Below are 25,704 nucleotides of genomic sequence, written 5' to 3'. Positions count from 1 at the left end.
TTTTAGAGAGTATAAATCAGAACAAAACAATGATGTGGTCGCCACTTGACCGGAGCTGCTTCTTTGTCGGTTAAGTTTTCAGGTTTGCTAACTTCAAAATACTTCTGATCTTTGGCTCCCTCCCATTAAAATGATTTCTGTCTCTGGAGCAGCTGTGCCTAGAAGAACATTTTCTTAAAGTAGAACCTCAACCTTAAGAGTGCTAATGGGGCCTAGGGGAGCGGTCCTGGATGGTGAACGGGGCCGTTGGGAGGAGGGGGGGGGGGGCAAGGGGTGGGCTGATCCATGGCAGGACGGAGAGTATAGAGCTTGTAAAACTTGTCTGGGGATGATGGGGTCTCTCCGTGTTTCACGGAGGCTGATGTTAACTGCTGCAGCGAGGTGGAGGGTCCGAGCCCAGTCTGTTTATCCTGGACAGGAAGGTAGCAGGGTGCACAGAGAAAGAGATTACTCTGGATAATCCAAGCTCTGACTACAGACGGGTGGGCTTTACAGCGCATGTGAGAGCCATACTGCACGGGTTTGACCGCATGTGTTAATGTGGCGGATGCTCATGCCCAACTGAGAGAATGATTATGGGCTTCACAATGCACTTGCACATAAGGGACCCTTGCATAGGATGTAACTCCACTCCTGCACTATAAAATCCATAATTTACAATGGCTTTTGCATTGCACATAAATAGATTTACCTCTTCCATCTCAGCTGGATGCAGATTTTTCCAAATACAACGTGAGTGGAGGCTCTCTGTATGAATTCACAATGCAGGATATGCATAGTACATATTGTATGCCCCTCCTACTGTAAAACAACAACCCTCACCTTGATTTATTTCCCTCACTAATTTTCACATGCATATCTGGGCGGTGCACTAGCACATCAGGATTCGAACCATAAAGCTGCAATGGAGCGTGTTTCATTCGACAGCACAGAACATTTGGACCGTTAACAAGACCGAAGTTCCTGCTTTCCTGTGGAGAATCAGCTCATTCATATCTCGATTGACAAAGAGTCTTAAAAAGCTTAAAGTTGCCTAAGCCTATTGGAGGCTGAGAGATTGTTTGATTGTGTGTGTTTTATTAACATAATTTTCAACAGTAATTTGACTCATTACTCATAATAGATGTGCACAACTAGATTCATATCTCCATTAATAGGCCAGGGAGATTAGTGCCTTGCTTTGGAATAAATTCGGATTGCCACTTTAACCACTTACTATTTAAAGCCATTGTTAGTTAGCGGAAAACTTAAGCAAATTGTAGGTGTGAAGCAAAGTAAGGAGTCATCTCAAGACTTTTACTTATGAAACAAGTGACCATGTGCTGTGGAAATAGATAGAGAGCATTATTCATGTAGACATATTGTGGTGTAGAGGTAGTTTATCCTGATGATTAAAAAAAGCTACCACTAAAAAAAAGACGCCTAATGGTTCATAAAAACAGTATCCTATGTTTAACCTTTAATGATTTGTTAAGGTTATTTATGATGAGGATCAACCATTGTGTGGCAAACTTGATGCTTTCTCGGATAACAAGTTTGTCCCGGTATGCTAAAGTCTAAACTTGCCCAAATCCAAAGCGTGTTAGCTTACATTGTGCTATAGCTTCATATAGAACTACCTCCTACACAGCGGGAAACGACATGGTGGATGTGCTAGTTGAGAATGTTTCTTAAATTCTAACCATTAAATAACGTAGTATTCTTCTGCCCATTTAAGAATAGGTAACACTAAGTTAGTTAGCCGTATATGCTAACATTTGTATTTTAGGATACAAACTGCTTAATCCTTTCCTTACAAATTAACTCAAATGTTTGTATGAAGGCCTATTATTTCTTCCAATATCTAAAAAAGTGGCAAGTTCCTGAGTGGCACTTGTGTTTGGCAATGTTACCCTCCTTCCCCTTATATAAGCCTCATTAAGACTGGAAAAATTAGCTAATTTGTCAAATGATGCCTCATCCTTCTGCTGTTATCATCACTGTAAAGGGATTCAGGGAAATTAGTCCCATCACTCCTCTGTCTATTACAAGCACCATTGCTACCTCATTGTAAGTCCATAACCAGAATTCTTGGCCTTGAACTATACAGAACATCAGGCTCTGGTGTAACGTTGACTGCAGGGAAACTGAGCCTCCTTCCCTTCGCTGTTTGATCCTTTGCACAGATGGTTTCCCTCAGAAAAGTGTGATGAGTGAGAAGTGAAAAACCAGGTTTATGGTATCAAAAGAACCCAAGGATACTGACCGGACATGCTATCAAACCAAGCACAGCTTTGGCTAATGGGAATGAGCAAACTGGAAGGCTTCGAATGAAGTTTAATATAAGTCATAATTCCATCCAAAAACTAATTTTGTGTGTTTCATATTCACATTTGTTTTGTTCTTAAAAACTTTAGCTATGCAGTTTGTCTACTTTTATTTTGAAACTGAAATAATCTCATTGGTTTAATAAACACATGTGAGAGGAGTCAGACATCGTCGGTTGTTGGAGTGAAAGTTTGCTCAATTCTTTTCATATCTCATATCTGAATGTGATATTCATGATCCTCAACAGACAAGCTGACTCTGGGCTTGAATTTGGAAAGTTAGCACTGTCAGGACGAGCCAAACCAAACAGCACTTATGACAAAACACTACAGGATGGTCTTTAAGTCGCAGAGCACTTTCATTGGTAGCAATACATCTTGATCCCCTTGCTGTATTTGACACATTGAAAAATTTAATTTGCAATTTACATTGGATGAAACGCCAGTTTTCTGTGGAAATGGCTTTGATCCCAACCTCAGCAGTCATTCACATATAGCAAGTGATGTGTGGAAAGAAGCCATAGCACTCATATTTCGATGACACTCAACTATTCTGTACCTCCCTCCAAAAACTCACATCTGGACTGCATGCCTGGCAACGACAGCTCAGCACTTGGAGCTCAATCTAATAGAGAAATGCTCTTAACACTATTATTAAAACGACTTCACACTTAGCTGAGCTCTCTATTCCAGTGGAGGACGTCATGGTGTCATCCTCCTGAACTGCACCAAGTGTTGGTGTGATTGAGAACAATCACTTGACACCATCAGATCAGATGTAAGCTCAATCAACCGTACGCACCCAAGATGCAGCCCAGATGCTAGTGCACGGGGCGGGCATCTCCTCATCAAATGACTGCACTTCCCTGCTGGCCTCCGCTGTTATGCAGGCAGTCGGCCAAACTTAAACTGTCCAAGCTCTTTGCATTCCCTGTGCAGAAGCTTGCATACGACGCTGATGCTAGCTTATCAAGAAGAGAAGGGAGAGGCACCTGTCTGCCTCCAAGCTATGGTAAAATCATGTGCTGTAATGCGTCAAGAATTCTTGAACTGCAGTGGAGGAACATGTTTCCAGAGGAGATCAGGAAATAAGATTGCTCACTATAGGAAAATTGGCAAAATAGGTCAAGGGATTTTAATAAAAAGAACACATGGGGATGAATAATTGTGTGACAAAGGAATTAAGCGTTACATTTATTTTTATTTGAAACACAGATTTGAACTTTTGCATGTGATAGGCTTGTCCACTGCCAGAGAATGTCCCGAGGCAGGGATTTGTTGGCGGATGCTGCCTTTCCAATGTCTCGCAAACCACAACATGCCCTCAATCAGCCACATAAGCTTTAATTGGAAGAGCTCAGCAGCCTGCCGGCAGTAGAGGACTGTTGATGTAGTGTGTGGCTCCCAGATGTAAATGGGTGTAACCAAGTGTGAAAAAGGGTGTTCGGAGAAGGAGCATATGCATGAGACGCATAACAGTCACCTTTCCTACAATAGGTGGATCCTGTTGATATGTCTTAATGCTTTGCCTGGTGGAGCTGAGTGTTTGTTTTGAAGAGACCAGGAAAAAACTGTAAATCTCATCTAATGAAGTTCTTGCTGGACCTTTGGCATCTATCACAAACCTTATCAACCCCCAGGCAGACATTGTGTTGATGTGGTTCTGTGGGGAAGTTTTGACACATGAAGTATTGGATATCTGTCGTCAAAGGGAGTAAATCTTTCACGATTCCTTTGTACCTCGTGGACTGAGACGGCCACAGCCTGGGCTCCAGCTTAGGGCTCCATGGTCCTCTCATCAGGTTGTTTTGCTTTCCTGAAGCAGAGGAGATGTATGATGAGGATTTCCGCAGAGAGAGAGAGAGAGCTGTTGACTTTCTCCCTTGTGTGCAAGGCAGCATTCCCGCAGGGCGACCTCCCACGATGAACAATGTTGACATATTATGAACGAGTGGATAACTCACATTTCCTTTGATTCTCACACTTTCACTCACTCCTTCACCTCCTATTCATCTATTCATCGTATTGAACTTTTATTCCCTTTTGGCTGCTTCCTTTTCACTGACATCTACCTCAATTACCTTTTCAATCTTCTCTGCCTTTTGGACTCCCTCAGAAAAGTGGAATTCTTTGGCCGACTTCACCCTCAAAAATTTGCAATTACCATTGTTTTCATTTTCAAATATCGACAATCTTGCTCAGGATATAATTATAATTTGGATATCCTTTTCCACTCTCCAATAATAAGTCACATTTGATGATTTCCCCTTTATGCTAGGTATAGTACTGGAGGCCTTTTCCGAGCCCAGAGTCCATGTCACTGGGTGCTTGGCGCCGCGGCCGTGATGATGGATTTGAGGCCTTTCTCAAAAAACAACACAACTTACCTTTAATCGTGGCGTCCCACTTTACACATTAGCACAATCAATTTAATTGGGGAAATAGCTGAGCGAGAGCTGACATCAAAGACGCATGCAATCCCCCAGCATACATTGCTGCCTCTGGACGGGGCAGTGCGTCACAGCGGCGGCAGTGGAAAATGTGAATTGCAACACAGAGAGCAGTCTTCAAGGCCTGCCAGACTGCATCAACATGCCCATTTGTCTGGTAGTGTTTTTTTCATGTTACTTTGGGGGTCTTGGAGCTCCAGCATGTGACGTCACATTGGGGGTAGAGATATTTATCTTTATCCATGTGTTGGATAGACCATATCAAACAGTCAGCCACTTCTATGGTTTTGGAGCCAGATTCTTACATGTCACGTTCTCCTTGCTTACTTCAAGGTAAGGACAAGGTCAGCCTAGAATATTTGTTTGAGTTCCAGTTGCTGTACTTTAAAAAATGTGTACACCCCCCGCCCCTCCACATGAACACACAACACACACACACACACACGCGTGTTGCAACGCAGTATGTGGGTGGGAAATCGTCACACCAAGCATGTGCAAGTAAGAGTTTAACAGTTGTACGTTTGAGTGCAGCTATTTTCTAAAAGCTGGGCTGATGTAGTGGAATAAATAACCAGTTAGCTTCAAACTTAAAGCAGTATTAATAGATTTGTTAGGCCACATCTGGCACATTATCACCTTTATATACAGTAGTTAAAGGTCACCTATTAAGTTAAATGCAAGTTTTCATGTTTTAAAATATTTATATGTGTCCCAGGTGAGGTATTATAGAAAACAAACCCTCTCTTTTGCTCCACCTCCACCTTTCTGAAAACCTGTGTTCAAAAACCCCAGTCAGATTTCTCTCCCCGTATGACTTCCTAAGGGGACAAGCCATGCCTCCTTACCTAACTTAGCACTACCTCCACTTGTGATAAGCCACATCCCCAGATACCCTTATCTACCTGACAGTTTGATCAAAACCTGCAATTTTCTATGATTAATGTTAATCTGTTTTTACCAACCTTCCGATTCCCCTTTCTTTGAAAGCTTTTATATATTTAATAACCTTTACATACAAATTTTGTTTTACAGTATCATCACCAGCTGATGTTGTTTCTCTGTTGTGTTATTTGGTGTGATTGATTTATCAGAGCCTTTTTGGGCAAAAACAGCTGCCGCCTGCAGCTACAGGGAACCAGCACTGTGAAACTGTACCAAAACAGTAAAGCTGTTGGGGCCATAACAACCCTAAACAATGAGCTCAAATGTGCTAGAACAGCATGGTGTCTGAAGCAGTGAAATACTCTCAGGTAGGCAGAGCTCTGTTTCATTACATTCATTAAAAATTCTGAGAAATCGTCGCAGGAAACAGTGATACGATGGTTAATTATGAAATACAAATGTTAAAGGAGTCACTGGATTTAACGTGGAAGCTTGCCTTCAGAAACACCAGCCCTCGTCATGTTTTCACAAAAATTACAGCAAAAGTCATGGCGTAAATGGATAGTGATCTTGTCTTTTTTCCTTTTTTTGAAATCATGCTTTTTTGCTGCACTCCATTACAAGTCTCATAACTTTTGGCATGGTTAACAGTGGCTCATTTCCAGGATATTCATCTTTGGTAAAGCTCCGCCATAACACGCTGTTAGCACTTAATGAAATGTTCCCTGGTGCGTGCAGTCACGCACCTAAGAAGAGGTTATAACAACAGAGTACAAGCACAAGCACAAACAATCACATTTGTATGCTTAATCAGATTGGATTCAAACAATTATCATACTGTATATTTAAACACAATGCAGGTCTTGCATAATGAATACTAGCCTTCCAAAATATAAAATACATGAATCTAAGGATTTGATTAAAGGTGCTCCAAGGCAGTGATTTTCAACATTTTTTGAGCCACGGCACATTTTTTACATTTACAAAATCCTGGGGCACACCACCAACCAAAATGACACAAAATGACACTCTAACACAGTACATATATAATACATATAGTTAATAATATAGTTTCTAAATGTATTTATACTCACTTAGTGTGAAACCTGGGCCTGTTTCGATGAACACAAAATGGATATCCTGGCAGGAATGGTAGAAAAACTGGGATTTTGACCACAACCCCTTCTACACCTGAGCCCTGTGATTTTTCCTTCTCTATCTCTGCTGACTCCTCTATAAGAAAAATAGTTATTGGCCCAAAATTAACTAGTAGTAGCTAGATGACATGATCAACTAATTTGCATAATATATATATATTATTATTATTATTATAATGAATAGAAAATACTGACCAGGTAGTAGGCCTATACAAATGACCTAGGCCTCTTTACATATTTACAAACTAACTTTAAAAACTTTGTTAGTTGCCATAACTACAAGGTTAGCTTTTTTATATTGAATCGCCAATTGAATGTGGACCTATACAACTATTTACGTGTTTACAAACGTCACCTGGACCGCAGACTCTCTCTCTCTCTCTCAAACACAAAGCACTAATAATGGATGTAATAATAATAATGAAAAAATATTTCTGTGAATTTCCCAGTCGCGCGTGCCCCTTGTTGAAAGAAGTACTCGCACTGTCTCAAAAAATGGTCGCAAAACGCGAGCATTTGGTCGAAGTCTGGAGCCCTGCAGCTTTGCACACCACTCATCACTTGCAAGCAGCAACACACGGGCCAGCACTTTGCCGCGCGACAGCCACCGGACCTCCGTGTGGAGCAATAAGACTTTATGTTGCGCTCCCATTTCCTCACACAAAGACACCCGACAATGGTTAATTAGGTGATATTAGATAATTTCCCACGGCACACCTGGCGATCTCTCACGGCACACTGGTTGAAAATCACTGCTCCAAGGAACTTCTAATTTATGTTAATTATTGCACCCCCTTTGGAAAAAGCTGTACTGTCTTTACTACTGCAGCTGTAGTTCCTGGGTGAGCGTACCCATGCCAAAGGCATTATGATAAACTATATTAAAAATAGAATTCATGCACTGATGGTCTTGTTTGCTGTTACATGTAATTTATGTTCATCAGAGGAAAAAGTGGTGTTTCAGAAATGTTTAAAAAGTTCCTCGTAGCACCTTTAAAACCTTTTTCTCAGCAGTAACTCTCTTAATGTACAGTACATACTTCACATATGGTTGTAGGCTATGACTACAACAAAACTTTTTTTTTGCACCTCCTGCAACCTCAGCCACCCTTACAATCTCACCCCACCACCCTGCCTCCAGGTTGGAAATCAATTGGGAACAGCAGGAAGACAGCGATGTCAGCAGACAAGACCGGTTGAGAAAATCCATCTCCACCCCATCTTTCACTCAGTCATCACCATGTGCAGTGACCTCAGCGGAGGCCACAGAGGTCAAGACCACGTTGTCCATTTCTCTTATTCTGTTCATGAATAAACAGAGGCCAGTGTGTGGGTGTGCGTGTCCGTCAGGGCGATTACACGCACGCAAACACACACACACGCAAACACGCCCACACACACACACACACACAAGCGCTTACACACAGCCTCGTGCCGACTCCACTGGCATAATTAGAAACATTTGGGATCATTTGCAAAGGGAACACGAGCCCTGATGGGATCCAGATGCACTACTGGGTTTCACCAAAATACAGGAACCCTTATTTATGAGGGGCCATTACTGGCTCCTCACCCAGGGAGGTGTGTGTGAGAGTGTGTGCATGTACTGCCCGGTTTGTCAAGATACTAAATGAGTGTTTTGCGGGTGGATCATCCATATTCAGGTCAGTCTAATGTTTAATGGCTTTTGTTTTTGTAAGAAAACAAGGGTTTGTATTATATTTCTGAACACGTGATGTGGGCTAAAAGTGAGTCAGTGGGGAGAACAAGTTGCCAACACACTGAAAGGTTGGATGACGTTTAACTTGCTTTTAATGATAGAGAAAAGTCACACATTGCTTAGTCATATTAAGATGCGTCATATTCTGGACATATGTGTGTTTTTTTTAAATCCACAACTTAAATCACTGCAATAATTATTTTACAGTTTCAGTTCAGTCATCGTCTTCTTTTGGATTTCCTGGAAAGGAAGAAAGAAATCACACTATTAGCTCCATTCGTGTTTCCATAAGAAGAGGGGTGCAGCAGCACTGACAATACAGAGCAGACAAGTGTCGTCAAATGTAGCACTGTGCTGCCACCTTGTGGTTTAAGAGATGAACAGGTTATACATGTAAATGAAGGTTGCTTTCAGACCAGCAGTATATGTGGAATTGTGGATCAACCCAAAGTTACAATTAGATGTTTTTTAACCTGAATTGCTGCATAGGCTCATGACTGGATATGAGCCTTGAGATGGTTAAACCTAATTAAGAAATTGGTTAGGTTTTAGATGAGAAATCGTGGAGAACATGTAGAACTTTGGTAAGTTACAATGTCAGCGTATTGCTTTGCCTCTGCACTGCCCCTACAGCATGTGATGCATTGCCATGAAGAAACAAGGCGTACACAGCCACAAATGTAGCTAATCTTATCAATTTTCATTTTAATAAGCCAATATCAGCAAAATCAACCACCGCTTTTTGCTGGTTTATTTGAAAACCTGCAAGGCAATTATTTCAAACGGCACATTTAGTCTAGGACAGCTACACTTAATATCCACAAGAGTGAATGTACAATCTTTGTTCAGGCATCACATTTGCAAGGAAATATCTAATCAATTCCTCAGATCATAGCTTACTTTTCGATATACATTCTGTGTGGAATCAATTGTATGAACAAGCTCAAATCCTAAGAAAACATGTATATACCTTTATATGTACAGTATTATAACCTGTGTAATGCCATTATGTCAACTCATTTTAATAAGATGGATGCCACAGTGTTGAATTCCTTACTTCCCCCAGACCCATACGTATCTTGACACATCTGCCTTGCTATCCTTTATCCATCCACTAGACTGACCTGCCCAGGGACTACACATTTTTCTGTGAGTTTCTCACTGGCCCTAATAACCTGACCCCTAAATCCATCTGCTCAGATGTTCCTCATTCCCTTAACTTTAACGACCCCGTATAGACTTTATTCCAGCCTAGCTATACCTTGTCCAGAGCAGATTGTCAATGTTGTATCATGCTTTCCAATTAACCTACACCTGAATCTGTACCTGCCTGCACCCTCTTTCCTGTTTACCTGTGGATTCTCGGCGACTGCTGCTCAGACTTGCTGCCTTTGCTTGTGAACTTTTGTTTCATAATTTTACCGAGAAATAACTGATTTGGTCCTGTCTGGCCGGTTGTCTACATCTGGCTCATTTCCCCTGCTGCCTCCTAGACACCCACCTGACACCTCATTATCCAGTTACTCACCATGCATCAATGTTCAAACTCACGCATCTTTGCCCTGCTGGTCCTTTACTGTTTCTTCAGCAGGGCTGGAAAATAAACAGGACAAAACTTTACTTTTAGTTAGAAGCAGCGTACGTGACTCGAAGAGCTATGGTACAACTCAAGACAAAGCAAACAGCAAGCGCTGATTCGGATCCAAAAGACAAGTATGTTCTGGTGGTCCACGCTAAGGACAGTGTTTCTGAGTATAATTGAGAATACATGAGGGATATTTTGTTGGTGGAGTAGTGTGTTCTGTCATGTTGTGAAAGATATGTGTGTTACATCCAAGCCCCAACCTCAGCGATTTTTACCAGCATCCAATAAGGAAGTGACCACAACTGTAGTAACCAGGAAGTGCCACTGGGGGCTGGTAGCAGAAGAGAGCCATCTCTCATTTAGTCCAATGTTAAACATGCAGTTTTCACAGCATTATTAAACCTATTTACAGCCTGGGCCACGAAACCATTTTAGTCTGTATGTTTAGGTCATATCTCCATGACAACACTGAGGGGGGTGAATTGTTTTGGCCCACGCTAGTTTTTATTCTTTTGGAGGTTAAAATGTATTGGCGCGATCGCTTGAGTGACAGCTCTCCGCCCGTTGTCCCTCACTTTGCCTCGGAGGTATACTTCAGCTATCTCCCTCCCCCTCACAAAATGGCGACGCGCACAAACCAGGATTATTGGATGCCGTGTGAATAACTGAGGTCAGCCCGGATGCTACATCCATATTATTTACTATCTATGGTTACATCACACCCACTTTTATTATTTATTATATCATTCTAGTGCCTGGTTGCAGTGTTTAAGTTGCCCGAGATCAGTGTATCCCTCTGGACTAACGGATGTCCACTGAACAAAACCACAATTTTAATATGACAACACTTGGTCAGTGAATGCCCACCGGCGGCTGGTGAACAAGAAGGTCACACCATCTTCATGTCAATTCACATCACGTCATGTCACACACTGTGGTACATCACTTACCTTTCTGCATCTTGATAAGATCGTGTAATTGAATCAATCAGGACACCCCCTATCATTCGTTCTTTCCTTGGCCTCCATCGCCACTTTACCGATTGATCAGGAAGCACTGTGTCGCTTCTGAACATCCATTGTTGCTGCCGCTCTATAACACGATGACATCACTCACGTGCCAGTGAGCTGATCAGTGGAAGGAAGGACACCTACAGCAAAACAGACAAACAGATGAGGAGGTTAGGTGATACGTGCCCAGGTTTGTTAGTGTGTTCGTATGTTAGAATGTATGCATGTACCTGGTGCAGGCCGGCAAAGAGTCAGTCGAACCTCAGGTGGGGAATACTTGAATAGCTTCAGCACCTTCTGCAGAAATAATTTAGTGCTTTAATTAGGGCTGTAAACAGATAATGAAGCTGCAGGTAGCTGATGTCCTCGATGGAAGAAGTATTAAGGGTTCCTAAATTAAGTTATAGTACAAATACCACTGTGAAAACACTACACTACAAGCAAAATCCCAGCAATCAAAATCTCACTTAATTAAAATATGTTCGGCTTAAAGTACTTGAAGTATGAAAAGTACTTACTATGCAGTAAAATGTTTTACAGTCATACTGTATATGATGTTTCTGGATTAATAGCCATGATGTATGTGGCATAATACTGCTGTAGATGTTTTACTTTAAGCTCATTTTAACTAATTTATATGCTTTTGAGCAGTTTAGTCAACAGCATCATATTTTTCTCAAGATCACATTGTTGTAACAAATGTAATGGTGTAGAAGTATATACTGTACATTTGCATAAAAATGGAAACATCTTGTGTTTTTACACTGTAAGTACTTTACTTGAGAGTACATTTACTTAGATGAATCTGATTATGTAATCAGACTTTCTGTCAGTGAAACAACATTTAGTCCATCGCATGAGAGACAAAACAACCCACAGTAGATAAAATAAAATAATATATAGTGTTTTTCCATGCATATAAACTGCATGTGTAATATGGTCAGAATATCGGACCAGTCCAGGTTAAAGTCCTGCCACAGAAAATCAGTCCAGTGCTGATCTATGCTGCAATAATTACATAAAGTCAATCAACTGTTTCATATACTGTACTGTATGTCATGTTTAAGATGGAGCGCAATAACGACAGGCCATGTGTCAAACCGATAAATCATAATTTAAGTAATAAAAAATTGCATATAAGCAAACCAAGGAATAATAATGAGATGAAATTTGTAGTCTACACGTACTGGATAAGACAGCTCCTTGAGGGCCTCGCCATTGATGGCCAACAGGATGTCTCCCTCCTGGATGGATCCGCTCTGCTCGGCTGGCTGATCGGGGAAAAGCTCCTTTATCCTGACCAGGCTGCCAAAGTCACGGGTGGGCGGATCCAGTTCGAACATTAGGAAGCTGAAGCCCAGGCCGTTGTCGCCCTTGGTTAGAGTCACTTCCTGTGTGTTGTCTGAGGGTTTGGAGGACGGAGGCAATAATGGGATAATGTGAAGGTGAAACCCCATGTAGATGGTTGCATGTAAGGAGTTGAAGACAATTAAAAAAGGAATTGGACCGGAGAGGATAAAGCTGATTAACAGTAGAAAACTCATTAGCTGATGATTCATTTAATTAGTTGAGCCCTGTTGACATGTAAACCAAACATGAAACACCAAATTTTGGTGTAGAGTCACGGACTTTGTCACTCTTCAACAAGGACACAACAAGGTCAGCAAAAGTGGGATCATCAGAGAAAATTAGACTTATGAACAGCAGCAGCGGACCCAAATAACTTCAGCATTTACAGCCTCGACTTCAGGTGAGCAATCCAGCAAAGCATCTGGAAACCCTGATAAGATGGCTAATATGGGTGTGGTTGGATGTGCAACAATGTTTCAATGAGAAGAACATGTGTGATAATGCTGCTTTCTTTTAAACCTGCAAAACTGCAACTAGTCATTTTTTGGGATCGATTAAAAAAAGTAAATATTAGGTGAGCTTCGGATTCTGTTACTGTTGGATGGACCCAGCTGTTTCCATTCGTAAATCTAAGGTAAGTTAAGCGAACCAACTGCTGGTTGTGATTTTTTTTTTTCATCACAGGAAATCAATGCTTGCTATGTCAAGATAATATTTTTCATATTCAAGATAAGGAAATCATTCTTTGCATGGCCTCTTCAGCGTTTGCTGACATGATAAAGGCAAGAGTGAAATCAATTATTACACCACATTTGTATACAAATCCAGTTCAGTTACATTATTCAAGGACAGATACATACATAAAGGTACAGGTCTGTAAAGAAATGGGTTTAGGGAAATATTTGAAGATGCTAGCCTATTTGGTCTCAAGTTAATGATTTCCAAGACGACAACCTCTAGGTATGAAATTGACTCTGTAACATGTGATCTGCATGCCTGTGTGAGAAGATAAGAAGGCTGTAGGTCGGGGGCAATCGGGAAGATCAGGATCAAGACGAGTGTAAGTGTGTGAAAGTTAACCTTGACAACGACAGACTAGCGCTTTTGGCTGTTAAAGCACAGATACAAATAAAAATAAAAACGTTTAGAGTTGACAGGTTTTCTCACCCAGGTTCTTTCTCAGTTGTGTGAAGTGTTGTGTCGTAACCTACTGTCTCTTTTCTTTTTTACTTGGAAGTTTGCAAGAGTACCCCTGCTCTCTGCCAATACTGCTTAGCAGTTCCCAGAAAGAGATCCTGGGCTTTCTCAGTTTGTCTGGGGCACTTACTGTATATGTTCTCTATGTTGCGCACTTAGGTTGAGGTCCAAACTTAAACAGAGGTGTCCTACCTTCAGTGACAAAGCTGTAGTCCCTGTTCCGGGCTTTTGAAGGAGAACTGTTGGAAGAGCAGCTGTTGAACTTTAGCTTCCTGGTGGATGGACTCATGCTCTCACTGGAGACACAGCTGATGGTGTCAGGACTGAAAGAGACCCTGGGTAGGTTCATCACCTCCCTCTCTACTACCAAGGTTACCGCCTAGAGGAAGCAAGGAAAGGAAGTGATTGGGAGGGATACAAATGACCAATTTGACAACGCAGGTTTTTTGGAAGGAGGGGCAGAGAATAATTACATGGGATTTAATGTTGAGATAAAGGAAAAAAGGAAATAAATAGCTGCAACTGATAATTGGACGAGATCATTTAGTGCAGTAAAGGAAAACTAGATTGCTAGCATCATCAGCATGCTAACAACCTCCAAATGACAATGCTAACATATTTGGTTGGTAGAATGTTAAGCATGTCAACTATCTTAGCTTAAGGTACATTCAGGGCATCATCAAAGAGACAAGGACGTGTCCTCAGGGAACCATGAATGTCCCCATTTTCCACACCATTTATGGCAATCCTAACAACGAGGCCAATAGCATGGCTAAAATAGCTCATTATCATCAGCGTAGATAGGTAACCAGTTGGTCTCTAATCGTCTTGTCACACTGACATAATACAACATCAGTCACATGTCGTCCTTTACCTCCCCAGTTTTACTCAGACACCCCACAGCCTGATGGTACGTGAAGTCCCGGAAGCTAATCCCATCCACCTCCAGCAGTCTGTCGCCTGTAATGGAGACATTTGGTACAAACACATTTCTTTATCACTCCCTTACATTTTCTCCCAACACATAGTTTCTCTTCAGACAACACATATAGACTTTTAATGTTAAGATGGTGTATTCAGTGATGCTACAGTCCAATAATCCTTTGCTATTGCTCACTATCAGACTCTGATGGGAACTTGTGCTTTATGTAGAGCTCTGGTGAGTCTGCAGCAATAACACAATGCATTGTGGTGAGAAATCAATTAATGACCACACTAGGGAGGCTTGTATGACTTATAAACAGATCAAACAAGCCATTATCAAACCATTCTTGAATGATTATTCTCCACAGAACCTTATCATTTGAATTTGATATTTAGCTGTAATACCTGCAAGTATGCGCCCATCTTTCTCAGCAGCCCCTCCTGGAACAAGGTTTCTTATGTAGATTCCTCCACCAGGAGCGTTTGTGTTGGCACCCATCTGAACGATTAATGACAACAACTTTTCAGTCAGAACATTCAAGGATGGGTCAGAGGGAAAACAGCGGGCGAAGAAACTTCTGGCAGAGAAACTGCTTCACTAAGCAGTGCAGCTTATAGTGCAGTGGGTGAGGTAGTATGGACCAACCCCCTTCTCTCTCTCTCTCTCTCTCTCTCTCTCTCTCTCTCTCTGTATTTCTCTCTCTCTCTCTCTCTCTCACTCTCACTGTAACCTTGTCAGATGTTAATCCAATTGGTTAGAGCAGACTTCATGACCTACTGCTGGAGATGAGTAAGTGCACTAATTACTCTCCCTCACTGCTCATTCCTGACCTAACTCGTACGCTGTAAACACATTGCATTAGACAGGTACTGGCTTTTGAAGGCAAATTCTATGGAAGCAAACCATGAGCACATCAACAGCCAACCCACACACACATGCACGCTTTGCACACACACACACACACACACACACAAACGCACCACTCAATGTTTTATTACAATCGTATTAAGTGTCTGAAACAACACTTAAAAAGATCTACCATTTAGCTCTATCATTTAGAAGAACATGTTTTACTTAATATTTCTTAAACTCACAGAGATGCTGATGCCCAGACTCCCTGATATTTTTCGGAGCTCAACAGTGATCTCCTCTGGCCTAGCACAGTTGAGAGGTGGAGATGGAGAGCAGCAGTCCTGAAAGCAAAACAGACAAAATACTATCACAAAGGAGTAACCGTTCAGTTCTTGGATTGCTGATATTATTTCTAGTCACCTATAAATTAGGTTACAGGCCTACCGTAGATCACCTAAAGTGGAGTCAGCGATTCTGGGGAATGCTTGTCAACATCACTTTTTATCAAAATCAGTGAATATCTTCTCTTCTTCCTGGTCTGAATACACAGCCTAGGCACTGTAAACTGGTATGTAAAGAAATGGTACGCAAACAAACAGGGGGCCACAGTAGCTAGCATCATGCCCATTTGGAGAGCCTCTGGCTGTGTATTAACACTGGATTCTTTTCAATCCAAACACAGTACAGACAGGTAGCGGACCGCGAGGAGATTTCGCTGACAAAAAGGGATTTTGACAACAAGCGTTTTGCTGAATTGCTGACTCCACCTTTAATGTCCATCGAAATTATTATAAATTGAGATGGTGCCACAAGCACCTTAACCGTCACCCTGACTGTACCTGTGCACCGTGGGCTCGTACTTCTCGGGGCACGTGAAGCCTGTTGGCGGTCTTCGGCGTCATCGTGACAACAATCTCATCCGAGCTGTCGTCTCCTGATCGGCCGTCTGTTGCCAGCGTGGTCTGGGACTCGTGATTCCTCAACACGGCAGGGAGCGCACTGATGGGACTATTGTGGACTGTGGATAAACACGACAGAGTCCGTTAATGTTGTTACTCAGAACACTGAAGTAGAAATGTTTTTAATGTAGGCCTACATATACAGCATACAAAGCTACCAACTCTTTTTATTTTGTTTCTTCTGTCTGTCTAAGTTACATATTTTGGGATGTGCACTTTTTTGCCATGTCAGCTTAATTAAAATAGATGTCACATGAAACAGCTCCCAGTCAAAAAATTGCAAGGCTAGGGTTGCTAGCCTGGCTCTGTTCATTTATAACAAAAATGATGAGCACCTTTAAAGCGTGGTGATTAACACATTTAATTATTTGAACTCATTTTAAAAATAAGATTAACATGTTTATTAGTGAGTCTTGTTAATTTCTTCAACTTTGGAAAGAGACATGCTATCCATTCCCCCCTGTTTCCAGTCCTTGCATCGCTAAGCTAACACCTGGCTGTAGCGATCATATTCAATGCACAGAAATAAGAATGGTTTTAATCTTCTCATTTAACTCTCTGCAGGATTGCGAGTCCACAAAGTCCATTCAAATGTACATTAATCTGAAAAACCTGAATAATACAAACATTATTTTAGCTATATTATAAGAACTGTAGAAATTATAAAGAGGCCGATGGAGATGTTCCTTTAAATAAGACTTGAATTGTGTCTCAGTTGGACAATAGTGTGAATCTATCGGTTTGAAGGTTTCTACTGTATGATAAGAGATGGAAGATGGGATTTCTTTGTATCCTTGAGAGCAAGGTGAGTCAACATCAACTGACATGATGTGTAATAAAAATGAAAAAGTGCAAAAATGTGACGTGCGGAAAAAGACAAAGAAAAGGCACTATGAAGGTACAAAGAAAAGAAAGGAAAGGCCCAGGTAGGTTTTTACATGTGCAGTGGGTTATTTAGAACAAATCCATCAATAGAATAGGCTTACTACTACTCCAACATTACGCTAAAAAACAAAGGAGGGTAATGGGCCATAGCCAAATTATCTTTACACACATACAGCCACCACAAATGAACACACACAAAGCACCTTTTGGCTGTGAGATAATGAGCTGCACCTCCTCAGGGCTGTTCTGCATGACCTCTGCCGCCTCGCTGAAGGTGACGCCCTCCAGGCTGATGTTATTCAGAGAGATAAGACGACCACCTGAAGGCAAAGGTCAAAGTGGATTGTTTCAGGTGTCCAGTAACAGTGGAGTGTAGAGACCTCGGCAGTCACCTCTGAACCCATGTGCAACGACAGAGGCCTGCGACAAGTCCTCTTTTGCACTGTCCCCGCTACACATTCTCTACATCCATTCAAAACGCTGGTTGAAACCAAATCAAAACACCTACCACAGCATCATTGGACAACCATGAGAGTGTGTTAAAGTGTGTTCAATCACTGATTCGAATGGACACCTTTCAAATCAGTGAGTCAAAAGTTGATCTTTAGCATTACACTGCACAGTGTTGCAAGGTTGGATTAAAAATGTCCACATGGATCTCTTACCTATATGGATGCGTCCGTCCCTATGAGCGGGTCCACCAATCACAATGGAAGCAACAAAGATGCCCAAGTCATAATGCCCCACAGTGTCCTCTCCCACGATCACTATTCCTGAATGAGCACCAAACACCAAAGATTAATTAATCACTTTATATACTGTAACTAATGTCAAATTTATACTCGGACACATACAGTAACAGTAATAGTTACAAGGCATCCTTTGCATGCTGTTGTGGTAGATCAGTGCATGTCTTCTGGGAATTTTAAATAAATTAACTCTAATATTAACGATTTTTTTCTGGGGTTGAAAAAATACATTTGAAAATAATTTAAAACAATGTTTCCATCAATACTGTGTGTGTTAATGTGTGATGGGCTTACCCAACCCAAGATTTGGGTCTTTCTTCAGAGAAACACAAATGACCTCTCTGTCTGACCTTGTTGGGGTGTCTGTAAGAAAAAAATTAAGAATAACACATAAACCTCTTCAAACTTAACTTGCTTTCCTGAAATAAGGATGTAGACAGCAATCAATAAGAAGAAAGGCTACAGCTAGCCTGGTCCTACCAGACCATCATACTTCATTTCATTTCTATGCAAGGTCTGGACTTGCCCAATTGACAAACCTAAACTCACTTGAAGGCAGGTGTCTGTTGAAGTTTAAAACTATTGGATCTGCCCAGTGCTACTCTGGATCTGCCAACCATGCGCAGGCTTCTGACTACAACTGAAACTGGCGCACGACTTCAACATCATTGTTCTCAGCCACTCCCTCTGTTCGCTGATTGGTCATGTAAAAATCTATCCTGAGAAAACCTGAGAATATACCGCGGACCCAGACTGACTACTGAAGGGAAATTAAAATTGAGCGGAAGTAGGTAGGCGGGCGGTGCCAGGCTAAACTACACCATTCATCCATATTTAATCTAAATAATAATATGGCGTATCAATAATGCTTTCAAAGTGTAGTCAAAATGTATTTATTTATGAAACAAAATGACATCTGTAAGGAAATTAGGACATTTTGATGACCACTTAAAAAATTCAGCAGTTGGAAACTCATACCTCGCGGTGCTGGAGAGATGGAAGGCGCTTCAGATCCGCTTTTCTGTGAGCAGACTGGGGAACGAAGACTTGGGGTGCTGAGCTGACTGCTGGAACAGGTGCTGCGGGACAAATATTAAAAAACCAATATGATCATGGTGTCAGATTGAAAGCAATGTACTGATATTATAATGCAATGCTGTCCTATCTGAGCAGGGAGAGCCTTTCCTGCTAAGTGGTGGGTTTGGGATAGGCAGAAGAGTTGGTTAAACACAAGAAGAATCACCCTTTAACTTAGCTCTGGGCCACTTTGTTTCTTAACTAATCACAAACAGAACAACTTCAACACCTGATGCTCCTTCCTCATTGCTATCGTTTGAATTTGTAGAAAGTTACAGGTTTCATGCTGAATGTTTGAAGCGGGTATATAGGTGTATTATGAGAATCATTAATAGTACCTCTGCTCATTGGGGCTCTGGCTCTGCTGCTTGATGCGTCTCTCAATCCTGGCAGTGACATCATCGCACAGCTTGTTGAGAGATTCGTTCCGAGGCACGGTAAGGCCATTGTTGTCCTGTATCTCTGAACAGGAGATGGACTTGAAGTGGTTGCTCTGAGTTCGACACATCGCCGCGTACTGCGCAATGCTCTCCTCTGGAAAATAAGCAAGCAAGGTCAGGAAATGGCATAGCTTTGTCTTTGCCCCAATGTCTCTGAGGTTGGGGTGTTCTGCACCTTTCTGGCAACGGTAACTGACCTGAGACCATATTTTGGCTGAGCTGGCGAGAGCTCATCTCATTGTTGAACTTGTGTTGTGCAGAACAGAGGTTACACAGGTATTGGGCTACCCTCGACCTCTCTGTGATGAAGGTGTACTTCTTCTTGCTGCCGCGGATCTCTACTACAAATTTACGCCTCTGCAGGGACACAAAGGAAAATCTTTAAGAGCAAACAAATATTACGACCAACCACATTTATTTTTGTTTGCAGCCATTCGATTTGTATATTTCACACAGTCAAAGGAATTAAATGATAAAAGCACCACTGCGCTCACGTTGGAGGAGATTGTTGCGGTCTCCCTCCAGTAGAAGTTCTGACTGGTAGATCGGGAGCCACCTTTAACCTCGTAGATGATGATTCCTTTGGCCCAAACCCCAAGGATAATCTCTCCTTCTGGTTTTTTTTCATTTGTTACACGGTGGAACAACACGCCGTATTCAGGCAACTGCTGGCATACCTAAAGTGACCAATAGGGAGCGGTTACTGCACCTCATCATGTGACACTGATGGCAGCTTTACAGGGCACACTACTGGATGTTATATTCATGATCAAATGTTATTATCAAGAGCACCTTGAGGAACTCCAGCTCTGATTCGTCCGAGAGCATTTGAGCGTTGTTGGTGTGAAGCCGTAGCAGCTCCGCCTGTATGCAAGGCAAGGCACGTTTTTCCATGATGCTCTTGGAGACGTACCTGTCAGGGCGGTAGTAGTTTCTACCATACACCTAAACACATCCCATCAAAACATCGTGTTTAGAGAAGCTTCATTTATGCACCGAAACTTGTGTAATTGTTGAAAAGGTGAGAACTACAATTTCAGTCTAAAAGGGAGAAAACTAATGATAACAAGTCATTTTTCAGAGGGCTGCTTTAAATTCATCACCTCAGGCAAACAATCTCCATACTCCGTTTGCAGGGCCAGAGCTCCCAGGTACAGAGCCGTCTCCTCATGGCAAGACAGCCTGTCCTCCAGAAGGTCTCTCCTGAGCTGGAGGTAATACTGGTGGCGAGTCTGCTTGTGTCTGATAGAGAAGAGAGCACACATTTCAAACATCCTTTACGAGAATCCATTTTCAGCTTTTTCGGCCAATAACACAAGAAAGAGAAAATACTTACAAAAGAAGGGACATGTCATTGACAAAGAATTTGACCCTGAAGTAAAGGACAAAGGTGGCTGTAGGCACTTTCTTCCAGCTATCTGGAGCAACTTTGGAAATCTGGGTTTCATTGTCCAAAAAGAAAAACTCAGTATCTGCCCAGAGAACAGAGAAAGACAGATAAAAAAAATCAAATTATTAATAGATTTGATGATGTCTAATCTAGACCAAACATAGTCCCATGCAGCAGGTGGGACTTTTTTTCCTGAACCTCCTTACCGTCAACATAAGCAAGGCCAAAGTAGAAATGTTCCATAAGGTTCGAGTGAGCCACAATCATGTCAAAGACATCTCCTGCTCTGGATTTCACCTCACACTTGACCAGGATGCTCTGACCATTTGGCATCAGCACACTCAGCTCCCTTTGGGTGGTTGGAGATTTCCCTTTCTTCGACTGTGAAAGGGAGAAAAACATATGATAAAATGATGATAAAAAAAGAACATGATCAGAGTGACCTTTTCAGCTATTGGTGGAAAGTTGTTGCTTGGTTAACTGAAGTATGTATGGATTAATAACCAAAAACGTATGAGGCATGCAAATGACACTGAATCTCTCAAAGTTCATATATTATTAATTAATATCTTTCTCTTGAGATGGCATTTACTTTTTCCACAACTCACCAAGATGGATCCAGGCAGCTCCAGGACAACAAGTGGCTCGTCTAACGTCCTAATAAACTCAGGACCCATACCCTGCAACAGAGGAGCAAGCAAAATAAATTATGCTGTCAACTCCCAATAAGATATCATGTTATGCTTATGTTATATTTCTTGTAAATGATGTAGCTGAAACAATTTCGCTTACTTTTGGTTTCTTGTCATTCAGACTCATTGTGGACGCGAACTGTGCAAGGGATCTAGAGGCGGCATTTCGATTGCCATCCATGTATGGACTGCAGGGGGAGCGATTCAGCGGCAGCCAGCTGTCGTGTCGACTCCCAGAGGGACTCCTGGGAAAAAATTAGTTTTCCATTCTCAGTCTGATGGGAGGCCTGTGAGATCTGTCACTCGTGGCTCAGACAAAAAGACATATTTCATGGCAGAAGCCTCTGGGGGATTGGTCTTCAGTCTTTAATGGGTTTATGAAAATGTTTAATGTGCCATAAAAACTAGCTTTTGTTATAAGGTGTGGACGTGTGGACAAAGGCTTCATACCCTGTGGGCTCGCATGAATAAAATCCTCGGGAGAATGTCCTGGAAATCTTCTTCTGCACCGCCCATGTTGAGTTACTACAAGAACCTTCAGAAAGACAAATAAGTTTCTAATCAGAAACAGCTTTCTCTGTTTTGTTTTGTGTTAGGTAAGAAGATTGATACGACTCGAATGTCTGCACGCTAAACATAAAGCTACAACTAGCAATCGTCAGCTTAGCGCGGCAGAAAGGTATTGTTGTGGTGGGAAACAGCTATCCTGGCTCATTCACACACATTTAATTAAATAAATAAAATTAAATAAACTAAAACAATTAACTAAAAATGTGTTTTCTTTTTTTTCAGAACTGACTTTCTTATGCAGCCTTGGCTGTGTATAATCACCAGACTTTTTTTCAGCGCACATGCGGTATGAACTAGTAGCAGATGGTGAGTAGATTTGCTGATTTTGAAAAAAGTGTTTTGGATTAGAAAGGCTGCCTCCACCTTCAACTGGTTAGCTAAAGAGGTGCTGGTAGACAAATGTATTTACTCTCTGTCTGGGCAAGGCTAGCAGCTTCCAGTCTTGCCTCTCTCCATAAGTAAAACACATCTACCTGTACCAGAACCTGTATATCTCATTTTTGCGGTGAATTGAGTGTAAATCTGTTGCGGTATCAATCTTCTCATCTAGCACTCAGCAATAAAAGCAATAAAGCGTGTTTCCTAAAATTTAAATTTATTGTTGTATAGCCCAACTGAAATCACAATTAGCCTTCCCTTTTTGTAGTAAAAAATAACAGGATTTTAAATGTAATTAACATTATTCTGCCATATACTGCAAGACAATTTTTTTTAGTTTCATGAAACAAAACAAAGTATTATTATTAAATTCTCCCTGTTGGTTTCTGATTTTTAGGAGAATGCGTTTTACAGAGCAAATGCAGTGACTAAACTGTAGCGGCCATACATTTGATTTCAGTTGGCTTTTAAATCTGATTAAAGGGATCAGTTTCTTACTGTGTAATCTGTCCCTGACCATTTGACTGCGGTCGGTAAGCGGGGATCCATTTTCAGCCATGGACACATGATCAACCTGCAAAGACATCTGTCCAGTTCAAGGAAGCAGCAGAGAGTTGATGCTACAAATCAACTACACAAAAAAGCAAAGAAAAGCTCAACAAAACTACGCCAAGCCAAATCTGACCTCACCGAACCAAAACCAGCTAAACACTCACTGAGTTTCTGTAGACGTCCTCTACCAACTGCCTGACCAGCCTTTCTGCAGGGGGCAGCATCGATGCCCTGTGATGAAGCTCGCAGGTCTCAAGCACCGTCAGGAGATCGTTCCGCCTGACCACGATGTCTTCGCACATGCTCAGCAGCAAACCCTCCAGCTCTGCACTCAGCTGGACTGGCTGAAAGGAGACAGGGTCAGTAAAATTAAGGATTTGCAAGCAATGAGTTAAGAAAGAGATTGAAGAGGGAGAAAAGTACCTGGTTTTGAGGTAGATGATAATCGACACACCAATAAAGAGTCATCCCCAGTGAGTACACAACCATCTGAGGACAGCAGAACAAGGGAATGATTCAGATTTGTTGGTCCCAATGCCCAGGTTAAGAACCGCTTATCTACAACATAACATTTTGAAGGCTAGATGTCAAGTGTCTCCAAGCTTTCAAACCTTCTCTGCTGCAGTCCTGGTGGAGGGAGCATGACCCTGCTTTAGCTCAGGAGCTGTGAAGGTGGCCACGTCTTCGTATCGGGCACAGCTCTTGAAGGCCAGACCCCCACTGGCAGACAGTAGCACCGAGCCTGGGCTCAGCACATTGCACATGTTTCCTGAACCTAAACCACAATCAGAACAGAAACTACTTACATTCACCAACTTCAAGGATCTGAAAATGTTTCACTGGCACTATACTCTAGTACAGCACATTCATTGAACCTTTGCATGTTTGGATGCTCTTGAATGATGCCGTTCAAAAAGAGCTCTGTACCCAGATAACAGGCAGAACTGGGGGGAATTAGGAAACAGAAAAGTGGTCACCTTTTTTAGAAATGTCCAGTAAGGTCTCAGTTGTGACAAGAAGCAGACACCAGACTTCATCTTCGTCCAGCGGTGAACCCCGGGCCTCCAACACTTCTGCTAGGGTCACAAATGTACCCATCCTGGTGGGAGACACACACATACACACACTAAAAGCTGCAGGTCGATAGTCCGACTGAGAAGTATGCGAGCCATAATGAACGTTTAGAGATCAGACTTTCAGATGGATAGGGTTAGGGTTCAATCAAATTTGAATTAGTTTGAAACAAATCCAACACTCCTGTCAATTGATTATATACGTCCCTCAAAATATAGTGGTCTCTACTTCATTTTTTGTTTAAATTACTAAGATTCCAAGTAAGCTACAAAGTTTAGTTTTAAAGAAAGAAAACAACACAATACATTTGTACAATACGTTTCTCAATTGTGTGTCGTTTGTTAATCTGATTTACTTTCTTGAAATTGAAACTCTGTTCGGTTACGCCCGGTACTGAGCAGGTTTAAAGCAATTAGGTGTTTACGTCAAGGGATTATGGAAATGGTAAAATACCCTGAGAAGCTTCTGGTGAACTAATGTCAACACATTATTAGGTCAGGTGAAAGCAAATGCTTTGATTCATTTGCATTGGGCATTTAATACCATTAAAAAATAAAAAGATAAACTTTTAGGGAATCACTGCAAGATCGGTCACTACCAAATACAGAACATTTACCAAAGCAACAACACCAGTGTCTCTGTGTAATCCATCCATTTTAAGTAAAGTTCCTTTCATATACCTTGAAACGTTTTTTCTTCTTTTTTTTAAATGTACAAAAGGAAGAATCAAAAGCTTAAATATCCAGGAAATAATATGAGGAGCGTTTGTCTTGGCAATGACTGTTTTGAGGATGTCACACACACAATAGGAGAGACAGTTTTGAAACATACCATTCTAAAATCATACAGGTAAAGGTTTTATATGCTGACCTCAAAGGCAGCACTCACATCTGTTATTAGTCTTATCACCTCTTTTCTTATTGTGACAAGTATCCTCCACTTACTCTCATGAGCATACTGCCATATCCATTACAGCTTAATCCTGATCCTGATCCTAATTTGAATTGACATGGGTAGGGGTACTTGAAAGTTACTGAATGTTGCATGGGAATGCCATTGAGGCATTTCCATCAGATCTTAATCAGGTCTCTACCTCTACAAAAAATATATTATTATTGGTTGGGCTGCAGCTTATTTCGGAATAAGTCAAGCATAGTCAGTAGGCTTTGGCCCAAATGTGGCTGCACAATCTATTCTGTAAAGTAAGCAGCACAATGACACATTCTAAAGGTACTATGGGAAAAGAGATTACTGTTCGCCACATGCAGTATAGCACAATTTGTCTTTTGAATGAGTGGACGGTCTTTTATCATCATAATTTTTCAACATATGAAATAATCTGATGTTATATCCAAAGGAGGTCTGGAGTTTGATATACTCCTGGCAGGAAACCAGTCTAATGAGTATAACTGCCATACAGAAATGCAGCAGCGTCATGATGCACCATCATGACTTTGCACTACATTGTTGGCAGGAATGTACACTGCATGCATGCCAGGAGATT

The 25,704-nt window shown here is 41.6% G+C and overlaps 1 protein-coding gene across 1 annotated transcript; it reads right to left on the bottom strand.

The window, feature by feature from the left end:
• Positions 1-212: 212 nt before the first annotated feature.
• frmpd2 (FERM and PDZ domain containing 2) lies at positions 213-24,224 on the bottom strand (the record flags this gene model as incomplete). Its single annotated transcript, XM_080048646.1, has 28 exons — positions 213-410; positions 3,932-4,122; positions 11,341-11,407; positions 12,298-12,512; positions 13,850-14,036; positions 14,532-14,617; positions 14,987-15,080; positions 15,677-15,775; positions 16,274-16,452; positions 17,482-17,598; positions 17,944-18,051; positions 18,322-18,390; positions 19,006-19,106; positions 19,443-19,638; positions 19,742-19,901; positions 20,039-20,221; positions 20,337-20,489; positions 20,648-20,786; positions 20,881-21,016; positions 21,141-21,315; positions 21,543-21,614; positions 21,727-21,871; positions 22,077-22,161; positions 23,073-23,148; positions 23,291-23,470; positions 23,550-23,615; positions 23,738-23,901; positions 24,104-24,224. The coding sequence occupies 28 exons, from the start codon at positions 24,222-24,224 to the stop codon at positions 213-215; spliced, it is 3,762 nt and encodes a 1,253-aa protein (XP_079904772.1).
• Positions 24,225-25,704: the final 1,480 nt, after the last annotated feature.

The sequence above is a fragment of the Ammodytes marinus genome, assembly GCF_949987685.1.
Source record: "Ammodytes marinus genome assembly, chromosome: 20".
Classification (NCBI taxonomy): Eukaryota; Metazoa; Chordata; class Actinopteri; order Uranoscopiformes; family Ammodytidae; genus Ammodytes; species Ammodytes marinus.
Note: the sequence above shows the minus strand (reverse complement) of the source record. Positions and strands in the feature narration are given on the sequence as shown.